Source organism: Odontesthes bonariensis, chromosome 9 (genome assembly GCF_027942865.1).
Source record: "Odontesthes bonariensis isolate fOdoBon6 chromosome 9, fOdoBon6.hap1, whole genome shotgun sequence".
Classification (NCBI taxonomy): domain Eukaryota; kingdom Metazoa; phylum Chordata; class Actinopteri; order Atheriniformes; family Atherinopsidae; genus Odontesthes; species Odontesthes bonariensis.
This window is the reverse complement of record NC_134514.1, coordinates 19,035,981-19,045,808: the sequence shown is the minus strand read 5'-3', so window position 1 is coordinate 19,045,808 and position 9,828 is coordinate 19,035,981. Positions and strand designations below refer to the sequence as shown.

The 9,828-nt window shown below is 41.8% G+C and overlaps 1 protein-coding gene across 2 annotated transcripts in view; it reads left to right on the top strand.

Moving 5' to 3' along the window:
* The first annotated feature begins 695 nt into the window (after nt 1-695).
* pafah1b1a (platelet-activating factor acetylhydrolase 1b, regulatory subunit 1a) overlaps nt 696-9,828 on the top strand; it is a 31,459-nt gene continuing 22,326 nt past the window's right edge. The window contains exons 1-3 of one of the 2 annotated variants that reach the window (XM_075473516.1): nt 696-883; nt 5,969-6,043; nt 6,892-7,195. In XM_075473516.1, coding sequence (XP_075329631.1) covers nt 7,164-7,195 — 32 coding nt within the window. In that variant the 5' untranslated portion in view covers nt 696-883; nt 5,969-6,043; nt 6,892-7,163. The remainder of the gene's footprint in view (nt 884-5,968; nt 6,044-6,891; nt 7,196-9,828) is intronic. The other variant, XM_075473515.1, reaches the window with a different exon arrangement.

Genomic DNA, 9,828 nt, shown 5'->3' with positions numbered 1-9,828 from the left:
TATCATAAAGTTTAAAGATTCTAAATATAAAGGATTCAAATGTAACAGCTGGACAAAAAATGTCTTAACTAGCTGAGAGGGAGCTTTACATTAACATGTTTTATACACAAGTCATGTTTTATGTATAGATTATTAATATGCAGGGCAGCTAAAGCTGCCAGACAAGGGTAAAGGGGTAAAATGACAAATATCATACTTATAATGTAGAACTGATACACAAGTTTAGTAACTCTGAGGTGAAAAATATAAAAACATAACACCATCTCACAAAACAACAAAAAATTGTGGAACAAAAAGCAAAAATGACAGAATAAAAACATTTCAGTAAACAACAAAACGGAGTCAGCGAAACACCTCACAGGCAATGAGACACTCCACAAAGCTGAAAAACGACTACATTTAACCAAAGAAAACAACAAAAAAGATCCCGGAGATGCTTGGTTTTCTTTTGTTCCTTTACAAATGAGATGTCCTCTGTTTGTTTGTTTTTCTGGAATAAAATGTTTAATCCCTGTGGGTGACCATAAATGCACCCATCCAATGAAAATACTCAAATAAGATGACAGTGCCTCTCTGTTCGCGTGTATAAAATGCACCGCTGTTGAGCAGGCAGGCAAGAGTTAACGCTCAAATAAAATGTTTTTTTTCTGCTGTCAAGGGCGTGCGCGCTCCCGTTTAGCAGTGAACGCGAGTTTCGTGCGCGTTCCCTGTTGAAGGCGACTGCGGTAGCGGACGAGAAAACAAGCAAGCAGTGCTGAGGAGACAAGACGGGCACAGTTTACCTCCACATCACAAGATCAAATATTGGAGCGGAAATTGATGTCCTGCCGGGTCGTGTTACCGTTGGAGACGGCTGAGGATATCCACGGGCACAAACAATAGGGTGAGTTTAAGTAGTTCACGATTATGAAGCTGGACGCAGTCGAAGGAATCTGTCGTTAGGTGGGGAAAATGACGATGTGGCTGTAATTTTTGCACCTCCTTTTTATGTCTCAAAATGGCGGATAGGCCGCTTGGACTGGAGCAGCAGGTACCCTGTCAGTAGAGTTCATCCCTGTGTCCAGTTAAGCTATCTTATGCACATACGGTGATTAAAGTTGTGTAAGTTAAATGTAGCTAACCGAGCTGGAGTGCATGTCGTCATTGTCATCGGGGTTAAGAGTTAAAGTACGAGCTAACTTTCTGCCGGGAGGCTAACTTCGCTGACGTTAACTTTAGCTAACATTAGCTAACGACAACCGGGCATATACCGTGCTTAAGATACCTGCTGGCACCGATGACAGGTGAATCAGTCAGTAACGTCTTGGTGTGTTAAGTATATAAACGCCACTGTAGCTTGAATCTATGCTTGGCGTCTGTCCCAAGTTAGTAATGAGCAGTAGTTTGCAGTGGTGTTTGAACAACACACCTAAATCCTGCAGAAAACCTCGACAACACACAACATGTTGGTCAGACGACGTTATCGTTCATGTTATGTTTGGTCTGTGATTGGTGTCTTGTTTAAACATTTAATGGTGTGTACATTTAGTTGAGAATCTGCCGCTGCGCGCACTGTTTGCCTTAGAAAAGGGCGTGAGGTGACGGTCGTCATCTGGTTTGCGTTGTTTTAGATGTTTTTATTGAAATTGGACGTCAGGTCGGCCGGTGGCGGTTTGCTTCGGTGACCTCCCCCCTGCTGATGACCGCTGTCATACTGCTGGGTGCTCGCTGATGGCCGCTGCCACGCTCAGCTGAAGTGTGTTTGTGCTTCACGCGGTTTGTTGGCACCCTGTTTGGGTGGAGCAGATCGGAGGCGGTGTGTTCGCGTGAGTCCTCAGCGCTATGTGCATGTCTGACTTTCTCCTCTTTTGCGTGGAATGATGACTGCGTGTCATTACTTTAGCATGTCAAAAGGATTTTGCTTTGTTTTTGGCCAACGTGGGCTGGATACCGGATATAAGCCATTTATCGGTGGCTGGATGCCTTCACAGCCATATCTGTGAGGACCGCCCTGCAGCTGATCAATGGCATCGTGGGTTATTGATGAAATTGTTTGTATTTGAGAAATGATTCAAAAGGGAGCAAAATCATTCGCTCCCTTTTCAGGTAAGACTGTATCTGTTTTAGTCTGTTGCTGAGTTGAAATTATTTAAGGGAAATCTAGTGATTTTTGACGGTTAATGTCTGCAGATTCAGTCTCTTGAGGCTACAAACAGCCAGATTTCAGCAGCCCTATTGTCACACTGTGTGACATGGATGTAAACTGTAGAGATGATGATGATGTTGATAATTCCTCTTAAGTTCTTGGCCCACAGCTGCAGTTTTATATATTACGTGTTATGACCAAACATTTCACCACCTTCTTTAACACTGGTCTGTCTTTTTTAATAAAAAAATCGAGGGTGGTTTCAGTTCACTGAGTTTTAGGATTTCCTTTAAGTGTATTGGTGTTATTACTGGTGTTGGAAAGCAAAAACTTTTAAAACTGCATTCAGGATTCAGTTAATGAACCGTTAGATAAGATATTAAAATAATTTTACTTTAGATTTAGCTCTTTCCTCTTAGCTCAAAATAAGGCGTTATCTTAATCTGAAGCATTGAAGCTGATGTTTTAGACCGAAAAGTGGTTTGTTTTGGGCGTTGTGAAAATATTTGGAGACGGTGGATTTTTTTTTTTCTTCTTCAGTTTATCAGTGACCTTGACCAATGAGTCAAAGGTTAGTTTTAAATTGTGATAGCTCTAAACCGTTCAGGGTACCCATGGTGACTCTTTGGTGACTCCTACTTGCTGCTAACAGCACCAACAACTGAGGCGTTAGTGTGAAGTAAGTGACGTAGGTGGCCTGGTCTGATGAATCACGGTTCCTTTAACATTGAGTGGGTGATTTGATATGTGTGTACATCATTTATGTGGTGACAAGATGATAACTGGATGAGTTTGGGAACAAGGCAATCGTGCATAGGCTCTGAACATGTTGGCCAACTTAAGACTCGCTGCTAACATCTTAATGTCTTCTGGTGATGCTACAGCAGACAGTCAGAGGTCTTGTTTAGTCCTTCCCTTGACGGGTCAGAGCTGTTTTTGCTGTATGACGGGAGAGTCGCTGCATGAAGCAAGTGATTACAATGTCGTGGTCGATCTGTGTTCTGGTGCAGCTTCTATTAAAAGATAAATAAATATAAAAAAGAGATATCTGGAAAGGGAGGGCATGTGTATGTGTGTACAGAATGAGTGGAAGGTTGAACTTTGAGGCGGCTCAAAGTTCAACCTCCAGCCAGTAATAGAACATCCGTTACAAACATGCTTATTTTTCTCCTACACTGACCGACGCTGTCGAGTGTGGTCAGCTTGTTTAACTTCTAAAGTTTTTTTTTTTTTTTTTTTTTTAAAGTTTCCTCTGTAGTTGATTTGAATAAGTGCATCTCAGCGCCCGGCTCTATTCACCCCAGTCAGCAGTGGAGGCACAGCACCGCCAGCTGTATGTGTAAGCAGTAGAAAGCAAGTGTTGCTTTGCTGGCTGTTGCTTTCAGTTGATCAGGAGGATGAGACGAGAGCAAAGGACTGTGTCATTTTTGTGCAGCTCTTTCATCGAATTAAGTCGAGGTAATCCTGTAAAATTAAAGACTGCTAGTATTTGCATAAAGAAAGAAAACGCAGTTTTGCCGAGGGGCCTTGTTTTTATTTTGGTCAACTTGTTTCTTTATGATGACGTTAGGCTGAAGGGCAAATACCCATATTGCTTTTCTTCCTCAAGTTGCAAGAAGTTGACCTTCCTACACTCAGCTGACTGTTCATTACACTCTTGCTGCCAATAGCAACTGTCAATCAACCTGCAAATGACTGCATTGACAAGCTGTTTGGATGAATGGTGGCATGTCGGACAATGTTGCCTGAAGACTTAACACGACCGTTAATGAGCATCAGAAGCTGTTGATTGCTGTCTTAGCAGCCAGTTTTGGTCAAACGGTTACCAGAGTTACTTGGAGAGTTTGAAGGTTTTATTTGAAAACCTTTCCAATTTGCTAACATGCCATCAAAAACGGACAACTCTGCAAACACCTCCTGTTTATATTTAGAATTTAATTTCAACTTGGATTTTTTTTTTGGCCTTGTGTGAACACCCTGGGGATATCATTGCTGAAAGGGCTCTACTTTGGCCACGTGTCTTTATACCTACTGCTCGAATAATAGATGATCCGTGTCCTATATGCGGTCTGATATGATCATGTGATGCTTTAAAATTATGTTGAAGAGAGCTGAAGGTATGTCTGCAACTTTGATTACCAACAATGAACATTTGGCCAATTTTAAGATTTTTTTGCTTTGGTTATGCCTCGAGTAACGATTAGAAGCAGTCCTGTTTTCCTGCGTCTTTTATTAATTCAGATTTTTGGATTTCATTGTTACGTTTGCCACGTTAGAAGTGCTCTGTACTGCTTTTAAAACACAGTCGACAATGATGTTCCGTCACCAACAGAAAATGAAGGTTTTCCAGATTCCAGCAGCTTCGAATGCTTGTTTGTTAAACAAGGGTGACGTAAAGCCACCGGCCAAAAACTGGGACTGTCAGCGTTGCTGCGTGGGTTTGTTTTGTGATAAAATGCCAGGACACAATTTCTCACAGTTATCAAGACTTCATTGTAGTTGTGTTGTTTTTATTCTCCTCCTCTTGTGCTGCGTTCCACAAGGGCGTGTGTTCGACATTGGTTATTCAAAAACATGTTGCACACATTCCTCGTCTGACACTTTGCTGGTGTCGTCATGTTTTGCTGTAACATTTGGAGCCGAGACTATTTCAGTTTGGATCTTTTGTAACGCTCGATGTTTAATTTATGCTGATGAGACTTCTCTGGTGTGTCTAGTTTTTCTGCTTTTGTTTTCACGACTTTAACATCCTCTTTTTTCTTTTTGACATTTATTGTTGTTTTATTTTTTTTTACGTTTTTTTTTTTTTTTTTTTTGCATTTCTGGTTGAATGTTTTGATTGTTTTTAGTCGACAGCTTTGAATTGAGAACCTTACTTTTAAAAATCACTAGGCCTATTTCATTTATTTATTTTTTAGTCGGTGAAAACGCATTTTGTGCACACACAAATATGGGTGTGGTGTGGTTCCTTAGACGTCTGACTCTTAAATGATGCATTCTTTTCCCAATAGTAGCAGAGGATGTTATTCCATTATTTGTTAAATACGGAATTTTAACAGCAGATAACTCGAAGGGACTCATCAGCAAATTGCATCTGACAAAGTCATTACTGAAAGGGCCCTGTTATTGTTTAGTTCCTGCTGCTACACAAAGAGCAGGGGATCGATGGGAGGAAGACTCATTACCATTATTAACCATCAGTGGGTGGATTTATAGATGCACCATGTCTGCAGCTCATTCTCCCTCAATCGAGACGCCACGGTTGTGCAGAGACAATTTGCCTGTTCATGTGATTGTGCAAGTACTTCTTTCAGTTTTTATGCCACAAATGAGGCTTTCAGAGAGGGGTGTCTAACACATTAAGGGATACACAAAGCTGCCAGCAGCACAGAGGGAAGTATCAATGTACAGTTGATGGCCTTATTTTCTCACACAACAGCAGTTGTACAGGTTGATATACTGCACACCTTTTTATAGATATTTTGTACATGGGAGACATTTTTTAGTGTCAGCTGCTATCTTTTTAGTGTTTTTAGCTCAGTGACCCTGAATCATTGGCGAGACGCTGGGCAGCGGCCAGAAATCCCCTTCCTGTCGTAATCCACACACAGCCAGAGGTAGGCAGGCATTTGGACTTATGTCAAGCAGTGAGATCAGGGTCCAGAGGTTAGGCTGCTCTCTTTTTAGCAGGTTTTCCGCAATGTCCAAGTATTAAATATGCAAATAGATAAGCAAACACGTACCATCAACAAATGCTAAATAAATTCAGCAGAATGGACTGCGTGTGATGGGTGTGACAATCTTACATCTGCAGCCTCAAGCAGCTGTGCTCCTTTTCTGCAGACAAAAGCAAAGAAGACTAAGAGGAATTTCCCCTGTGGTAATGTCACTGCAGCACCATTGGCTGAGATGGAAAAGGTGTGATTTATTTTTTTATTAGATCTTTTTCTCTTCAGTGCAGCTTCCTGCGGTGTTTCCATTCCTCATGACTGTTTTTATTCAGCGCCTCCGTCATAACCTTAAATCAGATTTCATGGCCAACTTGTATGTGTGTATTTATTTTTTCCTCGTCTTTTTTTCAGTTGAGAAAGCCACTTAGCTTAGTTTGCATCATTGTGTGCTGGTCCTGTTACGTTTAGAAACGCTCGTCCCACCAGACTAAGAGGTTTATTTTAATTGGAGCTCATTGTATGTCAAGATGAGGAAGCAGAGAGAAAATAGACTTCACATCATTATTAGCTGCATCACAGTCATTCTTTTTCTCATCAGTACTTCACACCTGCTCTGATTTCTCATTTTCTTTTGCTGGCACAAATGTTGCAGTGATTTCCACTCGGCCTGGCTAACCAGCTCTTTATGTGACATCGTTATGAGATGGTCGGGTCGGTAGATGGGGACAAGAGCGCAACCGTTACTTGAGCCAGCTTGTCTGTGTCCTGTTTTATTTTTTCTGTTGGCAACCTAAGAGAAGTACGTTGCTCAGAGAATGTGGGTCAACTCTTGTATCTACTTGGGGAGGCAGTTGCTGTGAGAGAAGAGTGGTAGCATGACAGACTGTGGTGGTAGATAACCTGAATGTGTACTGGAGTGGTGTTGGAGTATTATGGTAAGAATCACATTATCTTTCTTGGAGAAAAATGCAGCTCAGTTGTCTACAAACACCGATGCAGTAACCCAAAGATACAAACATTTTCATCCCCACCCACTCTTCATGTTATCTTTCATGCATACCTAATGCTGACTTTGCTTTTTCATTTGCTTTCCAGATGCAGTGTAGACTTGGCTGGTGACCAGTCTGCAGGCTCTCCGCTTCTCTTGTCCCTGCAGTCGGCCAGTTGGGGGGCAGATTCCTGCGTTCCCCTCCCTCAGTCCGAGTCTTTGTTTGGACAGAACCCACCGGCTGCCACTGGAGTACACAGCCCGGCGTTGCCCGTGTTGCTTGGACCAGCACAGCTCATCTCCTGACTGAGGAGAGCGCAGCAGCTGCATCAGATTCACATTGCCTTCTGATCCCTCCCGCCCACACCGCCCCGTCACCATGGTGCTGTCACAACGGCAACGAGATGAACTGTAAGTTGTCCGCATACCTTTCACAGCATTTAGCAGAGATATTATGATGTCAGATTTAAGCTATGGGCTTATACGCTGTGGTTTTATGTTGCAAAACATGTGACGTGCACATCTGCCCTGTATAACCACATACTTTTAATATCACTGCAACTGTGAAAGAATGAACATGGATAGGTTAGTTGTTTCTTTAAGGGTTTTCCAAATGGCGTGGAGCAGTATTCACTTCATTAACTTGATTGACTGATCGGTTTGTAGAATATTAGACCATTTTCCTCAAATCTAAGATGTTCTCAGGGTTATTATTTAATCTGACCAACCGTTTAGCATCCAAACTTGTTTAATTTGCTTTCACTATAAGACTAAAAAAAATTATAAAATGATCACAAATGAGAAAGTTACACTAGTCACTCTCTATTTTAAAGTGAATCAGCAGATGGAATAATTTCTTATTTTGAGTTGACTAGCTGTTCTGTGAAAAAGCTTTTTGTCATAACTGCGACTAATCGGACTTCAATAACACTTCTGGGTGTTTATGCCTGACGAAGTGTGTGTTCTTCTTCTACTGCTGTTTACTTACATTTCTGTTGACATGTTGTGGCAGCTGATATTATCCCGAAGCTCATCTTAATCAAATCTGTAGTCCAAACACAGAGTTTCTGCTGATCTGAATCTCATGTTTCTTGAAGCTGCCCTGTGACATTAGTACAAATTACAGCATCAAAGAGCTCAGTGAATGACTTAATGCAAACTGACTTGCAGGTTCAGAGTAAATGTCTTTACCAAGATGTTTTCAGTGCTTACAAAGGTAAAACACCTTATAAATTTGTCCTCAATCGCTATCGTAGATCATCTCTTTGCTCCAAGGATGTGCATTGACTGCTAGGATTAACTTTAAATGGGAGAATTGAATATTTTCTAATTCTTGGTACACCTCAAGAAGAATCAATGACTGATTGATGCTTCCTGAGGCTTAATACACCATTTCACTGATCTTCTGCCTACAATACCTACCCCTGAAAATGTTTAGCATTCACACTTTACCCAGCGTGACCTCCATAGAGCCTCAGTCACCTTTGCACCACAAGGTCCCAAGTGTTTGAGGAGCTCATGGTGAATCCACAGCGAAGCCATGAGCCAAACTTTTCTTAGCTGTGGCATTTGCAGACAAAGAAAGACGTTTATATGAGGGGGGGGGGGTTTGCTCTCGCTGCACTTTAGTCCTTATAACCCCCCTCTCTTATTTAAGAAGTAAGTAAAAACTACACATTTTACAAGATTAGAGATTTGCCTTTGAGTTGACATGAGCCGACAGTCTTGTTGTCGCTTTCATCCCTGTCTGACACCGTCATTAAAAATGCATAGATATTAGCATGTTAGCATGACAAGGCTCTCAACGTTCCCGGCAGTGTTTCAGTGCATCTGTGGTTGGTGCTGTGGGAGGGTCTGTTGGTATGGAGATGTCCATTGGAATGCTAATCTTTCATGCTATTTGCTATTCAGAGGAAGCAGCGAGGACCCCCCCACTTACTGCCCCCCCAAAGCCTCTTTTCTGTTGCACAAGTCTCTGGTCCCATAGCTTAATTCAGGAAACTGGTGTGGGACCACTTGAGTCACACTGAAGCATCTGTTGCATTCCAACCGTTGGAGATGTCACTTGGCTCAGTCGGTGCATCATTGATTCGGCCATAAAGTGCTCCTAAGATCTCATTTCCTCACTAGACTCTCATTTTGTGAAGCCTGATGGAAACCCAGTGGCTCATTTTTAATCAGACAGAGAGGGGAATGGGAACTGTGACAGATGAGCTGGGCAACGCAAATTTTTCATTGGCTAATATTTTGTTGGCACATTTTTGTCAAATATCAGCCGCCAGAAGCAATTAAATGGCTGCAGGGAGTTGTTTAAGCGTAAAGTGCATCATCGGAGCAAATGTTATGTGCATTCTTTCCTTTTTTAAAATTTGAAACCAGAAACCTACAGATTAAGAAACAAGATAATACATTTAATCCTCCCTTGTGTGTTTTTTTTTTTTTCTTTTATCTCCCAGAAGTTATTGACCTGCATCTTTGACAGAGAGTATTTAGTAAGCATATCCTGATAATCTGTCACCTGAACTGGATTTTGTCAGCAACACAGTCAGATGCTTTGTCTGCACAGCATCCTCACAACAACTCTATTTTTGCCTGTTTTATCCAATGAAAGCACATTTGTGTTTGTTTGCAGGGTCAGGGGACTTATCCCTGGCAGCATGTTGTAAAAATAGATGCAAGAACACAAACTCTGCGCTCCCCTGAAAGACCTGGAGGCACCCTTGTGCAAATGGGCCTTTGCCTTTGGACTTTCTGTCTGCTGCACAAAGAAAATCCCCTCAGCAGCATCGTTTCTTAGTCAACGAGATTGTTCATGTGATTTGGAGACGGCCACGGCTGTGAAAGCTACTTTACATATTCACTAATCAGTCCCAGTGTTCCACAGCAGATATTTTGTTTACCTGCTCAAATACCCGACTTCTGATTGGTCCATACTCTTCCTCACAAGCTGAACAGTCTGACACAATGACTCGTGTTTCATTTTGTCAAACAAGAAATTGTATGACACCATAATCAGAAAGGGATATAACACAAAGCAGGTGCCT